Source organism: Meleagris gallopavo, chromosome 1, assembly GCF_905368555.1.
Source record: "Meleagris gallopavo chromosome 1, MGAL_WU_HG_1.1, whole genome shotgun sequence".
NCBI classification, from domain to species: Eukaryota; Metazoa; Chordata; class Aves; order Galliformes; family Phasianidae; genus Meleagris; species Meleagris gallopavo.
Genome location: NC_139404.1, coordinates 10,796,495 through 10,818,071, shown reverse-complemented (window position 1 = coordinate 10,818,071; position 21,577 = coordinate 10,796,495). Strand labels below are relative to the sequence as shown.

The following is a 21,577-nucleotide window of genomic DNA, read 5'->3' as shown; positions in this document are numbered from 1 at the left end:
ATCCTAGTCTAGTTCAGCATCCTAGATGTAGCAGTAACATTTGTTCCAGAGGAAAAGGTTCATGTATTTTAGTATGCATGCTTGGAAATTCACAGCTAACCCTAAGAATACAATTTCTCTGTTGATGACCTGATTTTTACAGGTTTTGACATATCTGAGAAACAGAGGTTGCAGTATGCATGTAAAAAAGAAGAATATTTTGACAGTGTAGAAAACAAAAGCAGAGAAGTCCCATTGTAGAAAACACACCTTTGAGATATTATGCTATAGTTGAATTGTGAGGAAGCAGAAAAAATTCAGTGATCAGAAAAACACTAATGACCATCTTAAAAGACCCTGCTTCAGTTTATTCAGAATTTATCTTCACATTAAAAGTTCACCAGCATGACTAAAAAAGGATAGATATTTTTTGTTACTATGTCAAATCAAAATCTGAATTTTCTTTTTCCCTTTCCATTGTGCTGCTGGATTCCTTCAGGCTCATCTGGAATACCACGTAAGCCTCCATGAGACGAACCTCCTTCTTGGCGAACCAAGAATAACATGGCAGTGGTTGAGGAAATATATACAAATACAATATTTTGAAGCAGTAGGAAATTTTGAAATCACAGGAGCACGGCACTTTCTATTTAAATGGGCCATTTATTTTTTATTTATGTTAAGTTTAAACTTAAAGCCTCAGTGAACTCATCAGATTAGAGCTGTATGAATTAATGGCAAAGAAGGAACAATGCTAGCATTTGAACATAGTGGAATATCATGTATTGATTAGCTAATTTTAGAGATCTGGGGACACAAAGTTCTAAATCTTACAACCACTAAGAACTGCACTAAAATATTAAAAATGGTGTCCACAGACAGAAGTTTGGATCCAGACATTGAACACACTTGCAATGTCTTTATACGCTTATTTATGTAATTATCTTTTGCTAAATCCTAAACACAAAATTTAAATGTACAACATCTGACTGTTATTTAGTGAAATAACTCTTGCCATCTTTGAGCAGAAAGAAGAAGAGAGATTAATATCTTACGTGACAATGACAGGTTTTTTTTTAATGGAAGATTTCCAGATACTTCACGATGAACGGTAAGGTGAGAAGCAAATAAAATTGTTCTGAACTATAACTAAATGCCGTAGTCACATACAGACTGTTCTCCTGGAATAAATAATATCTATTCATGTATTAAACAAAGAGAAGTAATTGGCAAGCCTCTATAAACATATTATGTACTTACAGTGCCAGGTCGTGGGTATGGAATTCTGCCCTGATATGGAATCAGCTGATGGTTTGGGCCCTCCTTGTGTGCAAATGGCCCATTGAACACAGTCTGGATGTCAGATAAATGATACACACACACAGCTGAGCCTTTAAAAATGGAGCTGTAAAACAATAGGAAAAGATTAGCATTTTAGCCTACCAACATTTCAGTAGATTTTCTATCATTTTGTATGTTCCAGTGCTGAAAGGTACTTCTAAAATAACGTAATACAATTTAATACTACTATAGCATGGGTTTACTATAAATTAACCAATCTAGGTTCCCAATATACAACATTAACCTTTAGGACTGACTTTTTTGAACCATGAACTGAAAAGAGAAGGAAGGACTGAACTACCTCTGTGGTAGGAGTAAGAAATTTTTCAAATGTTGAATGTAAAAAAATATAACATTACCCCAGTTAAATCAGAGGCAAAAATATTGTTGACTTAAGTGAGACAAGAGTTTTATAAACTTTGTGCTGCTAAGCTCAGCAGAGATTTCCAGAACTCTATCAATATATTGACCACAATATCACCGTAAGCCTCCCACAATCCATGGCTAAAATATTAATCAAAACATCCAGTACAATTAAAAATTGTTAAATCACTACAATCAGTTGCCAGCTGTTATAAGCAAAATGGGGACAGGTTGTGGCTGTAAGAGAATTATACTCCTATGCAGTCCTCAAAGGGAGTTGAAATATAAGCTTTCTGAAGAGAAAGGAGGGATCCTGTAAGAGGAGAGCATGCTTTTTTTCCATTGCTATGGGTCCAGCAATGCTCTGATATCTCCTCAAACAGCACCAGCTCTGAACGGCCTCCATCACACAGTGACTATGCAAGGCTAAGTAACTCCTAGAGTAATGCTAAGACTGACTGCTGTGAATTAATTGTCTTTTTTTTTAATTTCACTGCATGTAAGACTTGGGGTATTTATCCCAGTAAAGGGTAGACAGTCTAAAATATGCCTGATGTCAACTGATGGACAAAGATTCTGTGATTCTGTGATTCTATGATAATCTAAGTAACTATTTTCAGTCAATGAAGGAAAAAAATCACTCCAGAAGAAAACTGGAAACATGAAATTTTCAAATCTGCATTTACATAGTGTCTAAGCAAACTAAGTGCTACAGATTACCCATCAAACCACATTGCTATATATGTATTAGCAGGAAGAACCTTCTTGATGAATTATAATGTTTGTGGAAATTTCTGTAGGCACTAATGGGTTTAAAAAAAAATGCTTTTAATAATTTCAGATGTTTTACATTAGATTTACAGCAGATTATGTCAACAAGATAATTTGTATTACTTTTTTCCTTTAGTATGGTTTTATATGGTTTATGGTACTAATAGTTATTATTTGGTGGGACGTATCTCTCTTGCTACTGTTAGGAGTTGGAGGTCTACAGAGGTGAAGAAAAAGGAAAAACAAGGAGTCAAAGTCATTACGAAGATTGTGTTTGACTGTGAAATAGATAAAATCTCCAGCCAAACAAAAAGAAACCATAAACTCCGTGGTTCATGACTACAGAAATGCATGTGAGTGTAAAAACTTAAGCAGAACGCAAAAACAGCTTGAGAGCCAGGAATAAGTGAAGATTTCTTTGTTGTCACCTTATATGGTCCTGCAACACCAAACCTCACTTCCACTGCAAGAATTCCAGGAGAATTAGGTATAAGAGTTTCCAATTCAGGCACGTTACATCCCCACCTAATCATAAGTGTGGTTTTACTGCTAAACATAACCTCAGCATTTTTTCTTTTTGTGTAGAAGGAATGATAAAATATAGACAGCACCAGATGTTTACAAGTTATGGATTTTTTTTATTCCCCAGTCAGTATTAGAAAGTCACATTTTCCTGGCTGGTTCACGCAATTGAGAATGCAGATCTCTGGATTCATATGAAAAAGGCAAAGAAGTTTATCAAGATCAAATATTTTTCTCATGCAAGGGCTATTTAATTGGAAATTGATTTTAAAGGAATCGTTAGGAGTAAGTTAAAAACTCTGCTGATTTGATCAAATAAATGAAATTAAATTAAGAACGCAATTTTCCTACTTACCTCCCCTCTCCCTCCCCCCGAATATAAGCAATAACAGCTAAAAATTACAGGATAGCATATTAGAAATTAATGAGAAATCACTATTTCTACTCTATTTTACTGGTAGGTGGTGAGGGCGAGAAAAAAGCAAAAAAAATAAAATAATGTAGAAATGGTAGATTTGCTAGATCTGTCTTTGTGGAGCAGAGTGAGCCATATCTAATGCTTCCACTGCCCTTGGAAGTTCACTGACTACTTTCTAAACTTGACAAATAAGTGAACGCTACTGATAAATGGGTAGCTTAAAGCAGCAAGGATGTCACCAAACACCATATAAGTTTGTCTTTTTACAGCTCATTGAAGCCAACACGGATTATTTGCCATCTGTACGATCGTCTGCCAGCTGAGAGACTGGAAATGATTTGTATGAATTCCTGCAAGAATTCCAGGTTTGATCCTTCAGGGTGCTGCCTGTTCTTCAGGAGGTGTTAAGCACTTTCAGATGCTACACAAGTTCACTGCTTTGAAGTCCTTCAGCCTTCTGCTGCTGCTCAGTAGCAAATGGCCCTGCACAAAAATGCCTTCCCAGTGCCAGCTGTCACTGTTAGGGAGCAGCTTAGGCCATGCAGCACAGGATATATACTGTAGTAATGGTAATGCTGCTAACCAAGACTGTTACTCCTGTTTGCAAATATGGGTCATAGGAGACACACAGTGTTGTACAGGACAGCCTTGACCACAAACCATCTTCTTCAGTTTTCATGCAGAAAGTCGGTCAGTTCAGAACCACTTACCTTGATGTTGTAAAAATTCCATACACAAGCGTTGTTCTGGGGTTATCTGTCTCCAAAAGAAACACATCCTCTGAAAAAAAACAAAACAAACAGAAAAAACATGTTTTTTGAACACTACTAAAAACTTCATTTTCCAATTTAAATTAAGACTTTATTCCTGCTGAGGTCAGTTGTAGTTTTGCTTCAGACTTGAATGGAAAAAAGTGTATTTACCATATAAATAGACCGTACGCATAAACTTTGCAGAGGCAGAGTTAGAAATTAACTCCACACCGTCTAGCATTATGAAGAAAGAAGGCAAAGATTTTCAAATATGCACAGCATCCATGTCTCACATTTCACTCAGCTGGACCTCATTTCAGCAGGTTGTTTAGCAGTAGTCAAATATTTAGTGGCAGCAGGTCAAAGACAAAGAGCTCCCTTAGAAGGATATAATCCAAAGCAGGATAATTAGGTGTTTTATCATCCTGTACACAACCTAGATGCCCTACCCTTAGTTCATTTTCAACATGATAGGAATAGCATGTGGTTTTGCAGTAAAGACAATGAGAGGTGTAAACCTGCCAGCCTGTTGTGTAGGGATTTATTAATTCTGCTGTGCAAAATTGTGCCTACTCTCTGATCTGAACTTGCTCACTTCCACCTCTGATCTTTTGATAATTTTTTTTTTACATTTAAATTAGAAATAATTTAGTCTTTAAGAGTTTCTCCTTACAAGTGTTGTTAATAACTATAATCAAGTCAGCTCTTAGGCTTATTTTACTGAAAAAAAAAAAAACAAAAAAACAACTGAACTGCTTCAGCTATTTATAAGAGAATACATTCTTCAGCTTTCCATTAATTTATGTGGCTCCTTCATTAGAAATTTGAAATTTTTAAACATTCTTTCCAATATGTCAAAAGCAAAAGACTTCACTATGCAGGACTGCCAGTGTTACATTCTTATATGTGAAATCTCTCTCAGATTTTTCTGTTTCCAGCTGCAGCTGTATTCTTACTGCCACAGGATTCTGCTGGGAGCTCACACTGAGTACATTGTCTCATACTCTGTATGCTCCTGGATTTTGTCATGCAAAAAACTGAAAGTAATTTTCCTGCTGCCTTGTTGAAGAGGAATAGGTTTGCAAATCACAGCTCTTAAAAAACAGTGATTAGATGCTAAGCACTGAGAAGTTCTGAAAGCTGATAATTACCCAGAGAGATTGACAAAAAGGTAAATTTTCTTTTTCAGGTAAGGGGCTTTTTGCCATGGATTTCTACAAGGCCAACATTTCAATGTCAACATTTTCACAGAATTCCAGCATGGTTGAGGTGGGCAGGACCCCCTGGGTCCACCAGGAACACCCAGAGCACGGTGCCCAGGACCACATCCAAACAGCTTTTGAAGATCTCTGTGGAAGACCTCTGCAGCCTTTGGACAACCTGTGCCAGGACTTTGTCACGTGCACAGTGAAGAAATGCTTCTGGTATTCACATGGAACCTCCTGTGTCTTAGTCTGTGCCCAATGCTTCTTGTTCTGGCACTTGGCACTGCTGAAAGAGTCTAGCTCCATTCTCTTTTCCACCCCTGTGGGAAAATTGATGAGATCCTCCCCAAGTCTCCTCTTCTCCAGGCTGAACACTCCAGCTCTCTCTTACCTAAGGAGCCGCAGGAGTTGCAGTAGTGTGTACAATAGTACATATAGGGTACAGGATTTAGATAAAACCTTTTGGAAATGTTCTTGTCGTACCTAATTCATCAAAGTATGTTTCTGTTCCATCTTCATCCATTACTGAGCACACCAGTCTTGCTTTCAAGAATGTAGTCCATTTGTTCACAAGACTACGCTGACCACCTGTATCATTCTGAAAAGGAATAATGTTTCAGGAAAAATAAAATACAACAGAGACAACATTTTACTGGGTTTTCCCACATTTTCCTCAGATTAATTTCATCCTGTAATACAGAAATTTATACAGTTACATCCAATATAAAAAATAGCTAGGACTAAACCAAATCCCTTCATCTAAATACTCAAAAAGCAAGATCAAATTTTCTGAGCAGGCTTCCTGGACTGAAGCCTTGGAAAGGTTGGGCAGTAGGTGCTGTGCTGAAGATGTGTGCGTATATGGTTGGAGGGGATTCTGAGTGTCTGTATCACTCACCGATACTTAGAGTGGAGAAGTCTTTGCTATCAATAGATTATTCACTGAATATTCACAGTACTCTACATGCTAACTGCAATCATAGGTCTGGAATTATATTTGATCATCGTATTATTGCTGGTGTCATAACAGTACAGTATATAGGGATGTTTCTTCTAGTCCTGACAGCAGAATAGCTCCATATAATCTATTAAGCTATCCTGGCCCATGAGGTGAGCGCTCTGAACTAAATTCAGAAATGATGGCTATTATGGATCAAGCTGGCTTTGCACTGTTGCAAGCCCTGATAGCTTAGTCCAGAGCTAACCTGTTCACTGCTTGTTCAGGGATCTCAACAACACACAGTGGAGTAGGGAGGTGCTAAAATATATTGTGCAGCCTCATTCTGCTGGTGAACACTTTGGGTAACAGCAGAATCTTCCAAACGGCATATCACAATGTTACCAAAGAGAATGAAAAAAAGATAATGTAGAAGTTGGGCATATGTGATTTTGAAATGCTGTGCATGTTCCATGGTGTTCGTATACATGGTAATCAGACTTTTGGGGCTACCCATGAGGTCTTTCACTGAGTTTCTTTTGGCACCATTTTACTAGCATATGTGGCCTGTCCCAAATGTGTTGATATATGAATATGATTGTATACAAGTATACAAATATGCAAGCACAACTGGCTTAGACTTGTTTTCATTGTCTTTGGGATTCTGCCATTGACTTCAGTGTAAGTCTAAACAGGCTGAGGCCTCTGAAAAATCATCTGGGCTTCATTAGAAAAGTAACAATAACAAATACAGCTGCAATAGTGTGAAATGTCTTGCAAAATACCCAAAAAGGCCTTTGGACTCCTTCACAAAAATATAGAAAATGAAGATTATAAAACAGATCACATGGGTCATCAAACTGCCAAAGCCATATTAGCAGAGTCCAAACACATCCACCCACCCTAGCACAACATCAAAATGTAGTTCTAAAGAAGATCCAGATGAAAGATGGGGAATGAACAAACAGTCACAATTTTCTTCCTGAACCATTCCTAAGGAAGGAATGAAAAGTTTAGTAGTAACTGGGCATTTGTAATTTTGCTCTCATTAAGAAATTCCAGTTCACCAGAGATACTTACAGCTGTTTCAATCAATTTTCATACACTGTTGATTACAGATATGAAAAAGGAAATAGAGACAATGAAGAGCAGTGTGATTGAAAATTAATTACTGCACAGGAGTGGCTGTAATTCCTGAATTTCATTTTCCTATGCACATTTTTAAAGTTAGGCTCACTTGTATATCAATGCATGAACTTGAAAAGGGAAGGCATTGAAAAAGGGGAAGCAATATTTGAAAGTTTAATCAATATATTTATAAGCTTGATTGTACATTTATGAAAGACTGATGATTTGTAATTTAAAAATTTGTAATTTTTCTAAGCAATAAATGTATCTGACTCTCACCAAGTATAGAAAGTTTGGAAATTCAACATCGGTAACCCTTCTGAGCCAGTCAGAAATATACTGAATATATTCTTGAATCTCTCAATTTCCATGTCATTATACATATAACCAGATATACATAACAACTTATTATGTGTTCAATAACATCTTTTGTGAATGTGGAAGCAGAAACCAGAAATTAGTTTTGAAAATAAACCAGAGGGCTTTAAATCATTTTAATGAACTAGAATCATTTAGCATGTCGTGTCTTACAAGCAGCTTGCCCCAAAACCTGGCAAATAAAGTAGCTCTTACTGGGCATATTCTTGCAATCATTGAGTGAATTTGCTTGGTGCTGCCACTGTTGTCTGTCAATCTCTCTTTGAAGAAGAAGTAGATTTTGGCATCATTGGGATCAGTGCCATCTGGTATGACATGAGCATCTACAAAAATAGGCTCTGAAATGAAAGAGTACCAAAGAGATGAAACCAAAAGCTGCATTGGTATAAGCAATTAATGATTTGACATATACTGACTGCTTCAAGGAAACACGATATATAGAGGTACTGCTCTGGTAGGTCAAGCTATACACTCTGGCCTCCTGTCTGTATATATCATATATCAGTAGGCAAATAGTTTAAAGCTGGCAGCATTATGTCTCTGCTGCCTCATATTTTATCCCACAATGGATTTCTAGAAAAGTGATTCATATGTAGGAGCAGGAGTATTAGTTTACTACAGCAATTCAAAGACTTAGGGGATGAAGAAGGAAGAAACTATTACAGGCACTTCACAGCAAAGATTCATTGAGGCAAAAAGTGAAACTAAGTTTTTAAAAAACTCATTAGGAAATTAACATATAAGGTGCTTTAAAAATACATAAGTAATAGGAACATAACTCCTGGAGTGCAGAGAAGGAGAGAAGGATATACAAAAGCTTGAATAGCGTTTGAATCTGTATCAAAGGTTGATAAATATAATCAAGTGTACATGCAAAACACTGCAAAGGAGCTCTACTGCGAGAGAAAAATAGAATTCTGTAATTGTGAGCATATGATCTCTGAAATACATGTCTACACTTAAGAGGCAAAACACACTAATGCTATTACCAGCATTCTCCCTTACATGCACATTGTGAAATTCAAATGATTATGCACTAGTTTATTGCAATGCTTTATTAGGTAACCACTTCTATTGGTGTTGGCACCTGCAAAACACTTATTTTTGGCAATTTTCTGTGCTAAAATATAAAGAAAAGTGAAGGGAGACCTCAGGAGACCTTCTAATATACGGCAATGTTTTATGCACTAGAGGTGAAGGCACTTCCTTAGAAGTCAGATTTTCTGACAACTTGCTATTCAAAAGGTTTTCATATATTTCCCCTTGAACAGCTTAGTTTAGTCATGATGCAAAACAAGGAATCAGGTGGCTGGCTCCTGCACTGAGTCTTTTAAAGCTCTGTATTGTCTATAGAATGTATTTCCATATATTTCTTCACGGTTACGCTTCATACACTAAATTCAGAAAAGCTCTTTAAAAGACAAGCTCTTTATTTCAGATGGAACAAAGGAAAATCTTGATGAAACACATGAAAAGCCTTGGTAAAACAAAAACCTCTTACCACTCAGCCACTTGGAGTTGTGCTGGTCAGTTCGCACGGCATTCCGCTTGGTCAGGCTCCGAAAAATGGCTGCATCCGTCCCCATGAAATCAATATACATTCCTGAAAAAAGCTCTTCATCTGCAAAGATTTGAAATGGAGGAGTAAAAGTGAATATACTGTTATGGCTTTTGGGAAATATATATTGACTAATCTACTTTTACTTTTAAACTTGTCAACTATTTTTACAGGAGTCTATACAAATAAATACAAGGTAGAGGGAATAGGGTTTCCCTCAGTTTACAATGACATGAACTAAAATGAGAGAGAATCATCAAAGTCTGATCAAAGACTTTTGGGAACTGCATAATTAAATGTCACAGCAGAACTATATAGGTGGAGAACCCTTTTTTGAGATGAATTTAGTTATGGAACATTCAAAGCTAAGGATCACTGGAAAATCAGGCTAGTGTTATAAAAAAGTGTCACATTCAATTTTTTAAAGTACTTAAACAAACTTTTTTGCTAGACAAAATTATTGGGCTGGATTCACTGCTGGAGTAAACTGGCACAACAGCTATTTCAGTTAATGGACTGGTGCCAGCATCCACCAACAGTATTGTTGAGGTTGCCCCAGGCAGCTTTAAGCTGACTTCAGAGCCTAGACAATCTTATTATAGAACTATATTCAGAACGATGTAGAGCAACAATGGTCTCCTTTGATGTGCTCAATTCTGAGTATATGGTCATTATGCATGAACAGAATTAGACATGCAAATTCCTACATTAACAGAGATATGAACGTCCACTCCCTGTGAATGGCAGAAAACTATCCATCAGTCAGATTGTATGTATGTGTTTGTGTGTGTGTGCATAAATATACATATGTGGCCACAAAGATGATCAGAGGGCTGGAGCACTTTCCCTATGAGGACAGGCTGCAAGAGCTGGGGCTTTTCAGCCTGGAGAAGAGAAAGCTCCAAGGAGACCTTAAAGCAGCCTTCCAGTACCTGAAGGGGCCTACGAGAAAGCTGGGGAAGGAATTTTTATAAGGGCAACAGGATGAGGGAAAATGTTATTAAACTGGAAGAGGGTAGGTTCAGACTAAATATCAGGAAGAAGTTCTTTATTGTGAAGCTGGAACAGGTTGCCCAGAGAGGTTATGGATGACCCTTCCCTGGGAGCATTCAAGGCCAGGCTGGATGGAGCTTTGAACATCCTGGCCTAGTGGGAGGTATCTCTGTGTATAGCAGGAGGTTGGAACTAGATGATCTTAAAGGTCCCTTCCAACCCAATCCATTCTATGATTCTATGTAAAATTGTAATTATAATTACATATACTATCATTTTCCACTCCGTGAATAACCAAACAATTTCCACTGACTAATGGCAGTGAAACCCCAGAATACAAAACAGTAGCTAAAATAAACTCTAAGTCTCAGAGTGGGAGTGGTGGCTGAACACATTCCAGTACAGCTGGGTCATTTGATTGATGTTTTTGTCTGAATTCTTGGACAACCCAGAGAGTGTGGTCAAACTGGCAAGAGTCACAGGTTCAGAAGCACTTGAGGCTATTTTTATGGTTGTGTATGTGTATGAGTATGTGCATGTGTGCATCAATATGAAGGACTACTGGGTTATGAGAGAATTAAAACTCTGGAGATTCCATTTTTCAACTGCTGTCTAGAGGCTAGACTGTACCTCTGTAGAGCAGCTAGTAGATATTGCTCCCAATCTCCTGTTATTTTCTTTCCCAGTGAAGACAAGATTTATGCATAGGATGTTTAAACAATACATGTTTGTGCAGCCTTTACCTCCTGAAATATATCAACAGAATGATGTTAGATCTATACTAGTTTATAGCTGATTTTGAATTTGATGCCTCATGGCCTCAAACCATTGGGGCTTTATTTTCACTATGAAATAATTTGGCTGAAAAGAGATTAAGCTTATTGTATTCATGAATCATTAAGTTCAGTCCTATGCACATTCACATCCACATTAATAATAGTGCTACACTATGAAATGTTAATCCTATTACGTATCTACACTATTAGTTATGTCTTAAGCATTCCTAATGTCTGCTTGTTAATTGCGTATCAGATGTCTGCCAGCTCCATTTCCTTTTGGTTAAACTCTTAAATTCCACACAGCACTGCATAGAACAACTTGTTCACATTGCTTCTTTTTGTTACTGGGGGAATAACTCAATTGGAGATGTACATCTGCTATTATAAATATCTCAGAGACATGCACCATGAACATCAATTTTGCCAAGCTTCTTAAAAATACATTTTTTGTGGCTTTGATGTAAAAGTGTCTTTGTACAATGGCAAACTGTAGGAAGTTCAAATTTTGTTGTTATGGTATCACTTTCCTCCTAAGAGTGAATCAGCTTTCCTGCCCTAATCTAGGGTCAGACTTTATGCTAAGGCAGAAGGCTGGCAATGCCTCAAATTGTCAAGAAATTGCAACTATATTTAAAAATGGTTCTTTTGTTGTGGAAGACTTATCCGGTCTGGCAGTATTTTGTATGTTCTTCAACGAGAGGAAGGAATTCCTCGTCCAGAAAAATGTTCAGAGTCCAATGTATGGGCTTGGTCCTGTATTTTAATTCAAGATGCAACTTCCAAAATCTTCCCTTTTCCAGTATGGGCATAGAGAAAAAATTCATTCCAGCTTGAAGTTTTAGAAGTAATCTTTGCAGTAACAGGTACTTCCAAGAGAAAGTACAAATCTCAGTCTGTAGGACTGTTTTGAAAAAGAATGTGACCTTTGTGGAATAATTTAAACTTCACAGATGAATTATGTCATGAAAGACACTTCAAATCCCTGGGAAGGTCTCTTTAGCACATCACTTAGAGATCAAGAAAGATAATGTAAAAATCTACTAAAATGAACAAAGCTACTATTCATATATTGAAAAAAAAAAAAGGAAGATCAGCTTACGGTATATACAGTAGTTCAGAAACAATGTATGTTAGTAGATTTTCATAAAATATTGAAGGAATTTATAAATTATATAAATTTATAGATTTAAAGATTCATGTAACACTACCAGAGCAGCTATAAGTAGCTGTGGATTAATCCATCACTGGCTTTGAACAAACATTTTCTTTACACAGCAAGATCACTGAGAAGATAAAGACATAAGTGCAGCCAAGGTTCAGAGGGATCCCTAGGTAGAATTTTCCTGTCTTCTAAAGGTTTTCAGTTCATATCTCTGTGTCTCCTTCACTAAATATATTTGTAATGAGGAATTAAAAACCATATATTTCAAACAGATTATGTAAGACAGAATATATGATATTTTCCTGAAGCTTTATGAGCTTCTAAATTTCAAGGAAATATCTTCATGAATCGGTATGTAACAGCCATTCCAGTGAAATCCAAATGGCAGAAACATCACATTGCTCCTTCCTAAACCTTGGGCAAAATATCCAATATCTGTGTGAATAAAGTTGTCTTTGCTAAAGAAATCCTCAAAAATCTATGCAACTTCCATTTCTCTTCATTGTCAAAAATACAGCAAGGATAAGGTAAATGCTGAAAATGTGGGATTAGAAATTTGGCTTTGGAATTAGAAGTCTACAAATTGTGATGCAATAATGCATGCCAGGTAGAGAGAACCAGTGGTAGGACCAGCATTACCCTGCATCAGGGGTGATAAAAATGGGAAGAGGATCTGATCCTCTTTGTCAGAATAGTGCAAAACATCCAGTAGAAACTGGAAGTGGGGCTGTACTGTTTTACACACTTTTCCTTCTGTCTGCACTGAGCCTTGACTTGAGCTGTACAAAACCTATGTTCCCTCTGAGTTTTCAGTTTGGTTGTCAATTACCAATTGGGGTCATTATTTTTATGGGGGATATCTCACAGTTGCTGAGTACAGTCACTACCAATTCACACGAATAGTTGAGATATGACAGTTGTATCACTTTCTGGTCTTTCCTATGGAAGAAAAATAACAGCACTGGTTGGGTATAAAGCCAACCGAAGAATGAACAGACTTGCAATAGCTAGTGGGCTCTACCACAGGGATGACAACAAAAATGAAAATCAAACTAATTGTGGTCTTCAGGCTTTTTCTTCCCTCACTACTCTGAGTTTTTACAAAGATTAAATGAGACACAAGTGCTGTCTGTGATGAACAGGGTCAGAAAGTATTCAAACAGAAAATGCTAGACGGGGTAATAGAAAGTTGAAACTAAGCCTGGGAAAAAATGTAGAAGCTGGAAAAGGGACAATATATTGTTTTTTGTTTCTCTTTCCCTTTCTCTTAACAGCTTATGTCTGCATTTCATTTGCACATCCATCCTTAGCTTTATGTAAAACTTCTAATGAGGGTGGGCACAAATTTTCTGCCCATCAGCATAGACACAAAGGACTCCTTTTTGGAGGCTGAATCGTGACCAGCTACCAGTCCTCACCATCAATAACCGTACAGAATTAAACCTTAGCATCTTGGAATGCTTTTACTTACTGATCATAACAGATACTGTGTTCACATTTGGGTTGAAAGAGCAGCGTCCCTTCCCTGACTCACACTTGGAGTCAATCTTGAAGATTTGTTCCTGAAATGTAGATTTGTATGTCAATTCTCAACTTGCAGATGAAAGGTTATTTTAACAACATTAATAATGTTCAGTGTTGCTGTGTGCTTTTTCTGCACTATCAGTAATTTAGGCAGATCTGCATCATCTTTATAAAAATATTTTTTCCTTGGCACCCAGTTATTTTCAAGACTTTTGTTACAAATTCAAGACACTGAAACACAAAATTTCCCACCCTAGCTCAATTATGCATTGTAGAGATTGATTGATGTCTACAATAACAACTGTAGAGATTACACCTGTGTTTCCGAAATTATTTTTTGTTCATTTTCTGAATATGTGATGTTAATTATACTAGGCCAATATTTTAATAAAGCAACCAGAAAAATAATAGAAATTATATAAAAATATCTTATGACAACTGTCATTTGTTGATGGTATAAATCATTTGTTCTCTACTGAGCTATCAAACCTTTAAAAAATCCTAAATTACACATATTATCTTCAGTGTCATTTCTTGGGTTATGCACACAGCTCCAGTTCCATAATAATAAGTGATTTATTGATATCTTTTGCTGCATCAGATTTTTTTTTGCTGTTTAGGAATCTTTATGAGGAGCCTTTGTTATGTTTTGTGTGATTCATAAATAGGAAATACAAATTGGCAAAGTCAAAGCAATCAGGACTACAGCTTGAAATGCAAGCAGTCTGAATATTTTTAAGAAACTCCCTCATCTGGGTGCATTTCCTCCTTTTTCAGGTGCCAGCTACACTGAAAAGTGTAGTATGCTCTTGGTACTGATGTTCCTTGAAAAATATTGTGAATAATGACAAAAGAGACAGACCTCCAGCACATCTACTTGCAAGCTACTGTCTACTGCAACAAACAGCATTCTATAACAATCTTAAGATCTTTAATAAAGGTCTGACAGACAAAATTGCAAGGAGAAAGAAAAAAAAAAACAACAACAACAAAACTTAAAATATATCTGCTTCATTAGAAAAAAGTTAAATGAAAAAAACTGCAAAGAAAGGTTTCTGTGATGTAGATGCCAATGCATTCGTATTTGACTGAGAGCAGAAAATCCTTAAATTGTCTTTAATATTTAATGTAAATCTTAGTGAAATGGGAATACCACACAGATCACTGTGCAATCCATCTGCTAGCAGCAAACTGGAGACTACTAACCCAAAATGCTCAGCTACAGGAGGAAGTTTTCATATCCTTTATCCTCTATCTCTCTTTCCCCTCCTGTGTTTTGCCTAATTTAATCATAGAGATCTTATCTATTACTTCTGTAATAAGCTCTCTAAAACAAAAGTTAAATGTAAGTACAAAATTTCTAATATAATCCTGGGTATTTTTTTCTCTTGTTGTTTAACTTCTAAATGAATATGCAGCTTGATGATAGTCTATATTTACTATATTTTACCACTATTTACCAATTCAAAATGTTAATTACTGCACTAGTATGCTAGCTTCAGGTTTGCACTTGATTTTCATATATATTAAACTACTTTTTAGTCTATAATTAATTCACATAGTGATGACGTTTGCTTCTCTTTGCATTTACTTCGACATAATATCTTCAGGTGACTACGAGTCATTATCAAAGACCAAAGCAGAGTGCAGAGTGGAAAAAGAAATGAATTATTTTTAAAACTCTGCTTCAAGGAAAAGAGCAACATTCTGTTTCATCAATTTGCTTTTTACAAGGAATCATGTGGAGTTTTGAAAACAAAAGAGGAGAACAGGCCTAGTTCTTATGATTGTTGGCTATGACTCTTAGTGTCATGTTTTGTAACACCTAGAGAAAAACAGATGTGCCTTCTAAAATAGCAATTCTGCACCTGCAAAAACAGCCTTCTGTGCATGGAAAACTACTGATTTCAAGGTGAATTGACAAAAGCAAAGAATGAGTTCTCTCTAGTTCTATCAGCACTGCATAATTCTTCATTCTGCTCTATGCATGCAATTGGTTCAAAAGGAAATTCTTGATTTTAAACTGTTATGCTATTGTTGGCCTATACAGTAAGGGCTTTGAGCATGCGATGCCTACAGTCAAGTGTCTGACAGACTCCAGACGTCTGAAACAGCAGTTTATTTAATCAATAGATCATAGGCATGCAGCTATACAGACAGGCTAAGTGAAGCCAATTCTGCTCTTCCAAGACATGCATCCTTATTTTTAACTTAAGAAATTTAACATCTTGCATCATGGGGAACTCATGTACATGAAGAACTTATGTCATTTTTATCTGACAGAAATCTCATTTACAAAATTCCTGATACAAAGAGATTTAAAGCCCTCTGTGACAGTAGTATTTAAGCTTATAAGATTTACATTAATTAGTGAGGGATCACTTTTAGTGTTTTATGAAATTTTTGAGATTAGGACAGTAGTGCTGAGAAAAGCAAACCTGTTTCAAAATAGAGCAAAAGAAATCACTGCAAACCATAATCTAGAAGGATGGATTTATTCACCCAGTTCTGCTTGCTTGTGCTTTTAAATCCAGGTCTATAAGTCTCTACTCTTAGACAATCTACTAGGACTGAAGGTGCAGTGATTTAGATTATATCCTCTGCCAAGGAGACTGGAGCCAGGTAGTGATCTACCAAAAGTCACTGTGAAAATTCCATGTAAACCTACATTGAAAAACAATCATTTATCCACCCCCAACAAACTCTGTGGTAGTAGTTTCTGGATCTTGGCCAGAATCCTCATACTACTCCCAGTGAAATCAGTGATGAATTTCACAGTGTCTTCCCTAGCAGTAAGCCCAGCTTCAAAGCTGCCCTCACATGGCAAAACTCCAGGTAGCTCTCTGATCTTCCTTTCCAACACATCTGCTTCCATGTAGTACAGGAAAATATACTGTACATCCCTGTGCCTGCAGACATGAATCTGACCCAAAAGCTACTGCGGTGATGGGTCTTGGTTAAGGCTGTTTTTTTCCTCTTTCTGGTTGCTTTATTACCTATTATATTTGCACATAAACAAACATTTTACATGCAAATCATGAAACCTGAACAATTTTACAATATTTATGAAACTTCTGGAACTTTGTATATTTAAAATGCACATTGAAATTGAAAATAGAAAAAAATAGAGACTTATGGAGAGAAAATGAGACTTTGGACCCTGGAAGGTTTCACAGTGAAGGAGAAAACTCACTGACTTCATCCTGGCAGGATGTCCTGGGACAAAAATTGTGCCGTAGATCAAAGTTATCTACACTTGGATTGCATCTAAAGGATATTAAACCGATGTCCAGCAAACCCTTATATCCATATAGTTAGTCCACATAAGTGCTTCTTCCAGAAATCAGTAACAACTGGGAACCATAAAAAGCTTTTTATCTAACCGACCATTTCAAATATTTCTTGACAATTCCAACAAACACTAGAAATTAATCCACCAGAAAACATCAAATAGAAAGTAGTATTGTATGTAGTCCAATTTTTGATATGACTGTAGAATTTTAGACAAACATTGTATTTGAATATGGGTTTTAACTACAGTTTGGTTGTTTGATCATAACAGGGCTGTCAGAAAAATATGGACCTTTATTCTTTTTCTGTTTTATGCAGGTAAATTAACCTACTTGGTTCATTAATTTTTGTATTTTCAAATTTTTGTGCTTGCATAACACTAGTGATATCCAGCACAAAATGAGAAGATAAACAGAGACTTACCTCAGACCTGCGTCCCCTGTTGACATACACACACACTGGGCTGAAGGCTCCACTGCCACAGACGTACAGGTGTGTGCGATTGTATGACTGTATCACCCGCACAAAATTTCCACAGCCATGCTGCAGGGATTACAGAATAAACAAAAATGATATTGGCAAATGTTACTGAATATTGGGAAGTCTAGGGAATAGATACAATTCATATTTTTAGTTGCATTATGAGAACAGCTACCGATTTTGCGAGTCTCTGGTTTTGTACATCTGCAAACATTTCCTTTGTTTTCTTGCCATTTTGTCTAGGCTCAGAATCAGACACTGATAGGGCACTATAGAGGAGCAGTTAGAATATTATCTATAATTTCTCCATTTCCACACTTTGATTTTCATTCAAAGACTTCTCCAACGGGAAGAATCAGGGCCATCCACAGGAAGGCAAGAAGTAATCTTAGGAAGTTTCCTTAAGGAAACATCTACAACAGTATCTTCTCTTTCCCTCCACCTCCCAGTTGTTTTTCATTGTTAGTGGGTTTTCAGTTATTTGGATGCAGCATAATTCCTGTGCAACAGGAGGCTGAAACTAAGAAATTATAAAACATTAAAATAGACTTTCTGTCCCTTGGGAAGATGTTAAAGAGATCAGGAGCACGGTGTTCTCCTTGATCCTCCTGCTTGGAAAGAACAGACCAGTTGAATGAATGGCTACAAAGATGCTGTCACGTTCAAGGTTTTGAGTACTGTGATCATAGTCACACCTTTGACAGACCAGGCATGTTGGCATTGGATGGAATGCAACTGACCAGGAGGGGCAAGAATATACTAGGCTGCAATCTGGTTGGGCTCATTGCCAGAGATTTGATTTGATGGGGAAAGGGGATGTACTGCTGTGTGACAGAGAAGAGCCATGGAAAACTCACTTTAGGAAGCAATGAGGAAAAACCTCCAATTTATACCAGAGGAATTTGGGAGCGTTCCTCCAAGAAGGTGACATGACAGATAGCCCAGCTGAAGTCCCTCTACACCAATGCACATAGCATGGAAAATAAGCAGGAGGAGATAGAAATTGTGGTGCAATTGGTAAACTATGACATAAACATAGTTGGATGAATTACATAAGTGTAATACTACAATCAAGAGCTACAAGATTTTTAGAAGGAATGGGCAGGGCAAGAGGTGCAGGGGAGTTGCTATCTAGATAGATAGTGAAAAGCTGCCTCAGAGAAATAGCCATGACCAGGCTGAAAGCTGATGGGTTAAAATTAGGGACCAGTCCAATAAAGGTCATCTCATCTGGTGGTCGGGTTCTACTATACGTCACCTAAGGGTGACCAGGTGGAGCCTGTTAATGAGGCATCCTTCACACTTCAGCTACAAGAGGCATCACACTCACAGGCTCTTGTTCTGATAGAGGATTTCAACTACCTGGACATTTGTTGGGAAAACAATCCCACAGACTACTGAAATGTGCTGAAGATAACTTACTGATCCAGGTATTGGACAGACCAACTAGAGGTGAAGCATTACTGGATCTGCTGTTTACCATTGCAGAGGAGATCATTAAAGAGGTTAAGATTGGAGGTAGTCTGAGCTGCAGTAACTATGCGTTCATTGAGTTCCTGATTTTGAGGAATATGGATATTAGACCTGGGGAGCTGTGTGAAATATAACAAGAAGGAAGCGTAGAAGTACATTGGTCAGAAAAGACTGGCCAAGGAGAGTATATCTCGTCTGATAAATGAGAAAGGTGAATTGACTACAACAGACATGGAGGAGCCTGTGGTAGTCAACAAGTTTTTTGCCTCAGTCTTCACTGGTAGTCAGGCTTCCCTTATCTCTCATGTCCACAAACCTCTAGGCAGGGGCCAGAGGAGCAAAATTCCTCTCACTGTAAAGGCAGAGCAAGTTCGAGATTGCCTAATGAGTCTGAATGTGCACAAGTCAATGGGGCTAGATGACATGCATCACAGAGTCTTGAAGAACTGGCTGTGTTTGACAAGCTGCTCTCCATCCTATTTGAAAAGTTGTGGCTGTCAAGTGAAGCATTCGGTGATTAAAAAATGGAAACATTAGGCTCATTTTTAGGAAAGAGGGAAAGGAAGACCTGAGGACCTACTGGGGAGTTGAAACTAGATAATTTTCAAGGTCTCTTCCAATCTAAGACATTGTATGATTCTGTGATAATTAAAGAACATAGAAAGCCCAGATCTCAGTATTATTGTAAACAATTTATTTCCAAATGATCAGAATTCTGAACAACACATTACATAACTAAGTTTGCAATGAATTGTTGCTTCATTTTGAAGATCAATCAGAATAACATCTTCAAATCAGCAGGAAAATTGAAACAGACTGTTAAGTGCCACACAGTTTCACACTATCAGTTCTACAATTTTCTCTTTCCAACATACCCTTTTATTCTCTTGCTCTTCCCTTTTACACTGTCATCCACTGTTAATGCACTCTGGACTAAAAATACTTTTTTCTTGAATACTTTCTAACTGAGATCTCAGACTTGCCTTCATATTCAATCATCCAAATCTTCATCAAAGACAGTGAGAATCACACTGTGTTTTTTGAGCATAGGATTGGAAACAGTCATCAATCATCTTCATGAAAATCTGTAGAATTAATCCTTGTTCAAACAATTCATTTACACTTAAAGCCATTCACATTTCTGGTTCAGTAGAAGCTGGCACTCTACAAGAATGTCTGAAAATTTGTGCATAATTGTAAACAGTTCAGCGTTCTCAGTTTCTCTGCAGGGAAAACTGCGTGCCCTCAGTGAAGTGCTTGCTCTAGTTATATCAGAAAGATCCTTTAACCTGGTCAAAATTTATTATTTCTCTATTGTGAGGGTTGTTCCTAAAAGTTTCCATTCTCTCATATCTTACAATCTTAGTTTGGCTCAAAAGAGGCTTTAGTAGCTTTAGCTTTTTTACCTTGCTATTGAAAATAGGTTTCTCTCAGCAATACAACCAATCCAAATTATGCATGTGAAAAGGGAAAAAGGAGAAGTGAAGGTATAGCACCAGCTTATGTATGCCAGAGTGCAAACTGATGCTTTCTTTTCTTGCTGTTTGCAAAAAGTTTTTGCAGAAGAGCCCTAGAAAAGAGTACATTCTGTGAAACCTCAGAAGAAAAGTCCTCAGGGAGCAGGATAAGGAGCCAATGGCTAGATAAACAGTACTGGGATGGGGTACTTTGCACCGATTGCATGCCATGCACTTTCAGAAGTATTTATGGCAAAAACGCAACGGTGGTTAGATGAATTAAGGATTTCATTAAGGACAGCCTTCTGAGGTTGCATCTGAAACACAGTGTATTTTCATGTGTCTTCTCCTATGATTTATGGACAAGTAACAGAAGTTGGCTCAACATTAACATTATCATGTTTTAATGTTCTCAGGCAGGAAGTCTATTTTATGATCTTCTGTGAGCTTTTGCCCATTTCTCCATTGCTGACCTACTGAAGTTCAATTGCATTCTGCTGTGTGATTCAACTGAGTACTGCACTGCACTGTGGCTCCACAATCCATCAAGAGATTATTGTTTTAGAAAATACTGTATAGAACTATTCTTCAGAAACTTTTTTTATTTTTTCTTGTGATGATATAACTTCTTGCTTCTAAGTTATCTGAGTCTGAGGTGACATGAAATAGTTGTTCTTAGGACGGCTGTTTGTCAAAGCTGGTAGTTAAGCTCTATATATTCACATATCACTCATTCTTCACTTGGAACTGATACCAATACTCACTCAATAACAGTCTGGTGAATTGTGTTACTGTCAGTATCTATGTCCTATGATCTCATTACAGTAAATGGAGAGAAATAGATGTCAGCCTAAATTAAGCATCCAAGTTATCTTGGTGAGCTTACTATTTGGAGGTGACAATTTCATTTTAGTAATAAAAAAGAAAATGCATACATCAATGTTTGTCTAATGGTAGTGGAAATGAACCCTCCCCTAACCACCTTTGAAAATAATTTGCTGTCTGATTAAAGTCCTTTACTGTCTGTTTCTCTTTTCTCTTTTGATAATTGCAATTCTCTGATAAG

The 21,577-nt window shown here is 37.1% G+C and overlaps 1 protein-coding gene across 2 annotated transcripts in view; it reads right to left on the bottom strand.

Moving 5' to 3' along the window:
- SEMA3C (semaphorin 3C) overlaps positions 1–21,577 on the bottom strand; it is a 121,996-nt gene that overhangs the window by 27,696 nt on the left and 72,723 nt on the right. For both annotated transcript variants that reach the window (XM_010728898.4, XM_085216446.1), the window contains exons 5-11: positions 17,525–17,644; positions 13,758–13,848; positions 9,296–9,415; positions 7,990–8,132; positions 5,835–5,949; positions 4,105–4,174; positions 1,240–1,384 (exon numbers count right to left, since the gene is read on the bottom strand). In XM_010728898.4, the coding sequence (XP_010727200.3) occupies positions 1,240–1,384; positions 4,105–4,174; positions 5,835–5,949; positions 7,990–8,132; positions 9,296–9,415; positions 13,758–13,848; positions 17,525–17,644 (804 nt within the window). The remainder of the gene's footprint in view (positions 1–1,239; positions 1,385–4,104; positions 4,175–5,834; positions 5,950–7,989; positions 8,133–9,295; positions 9,416–13,757; positions 13,849–17,524; positions 17,645–21,577) is intronic.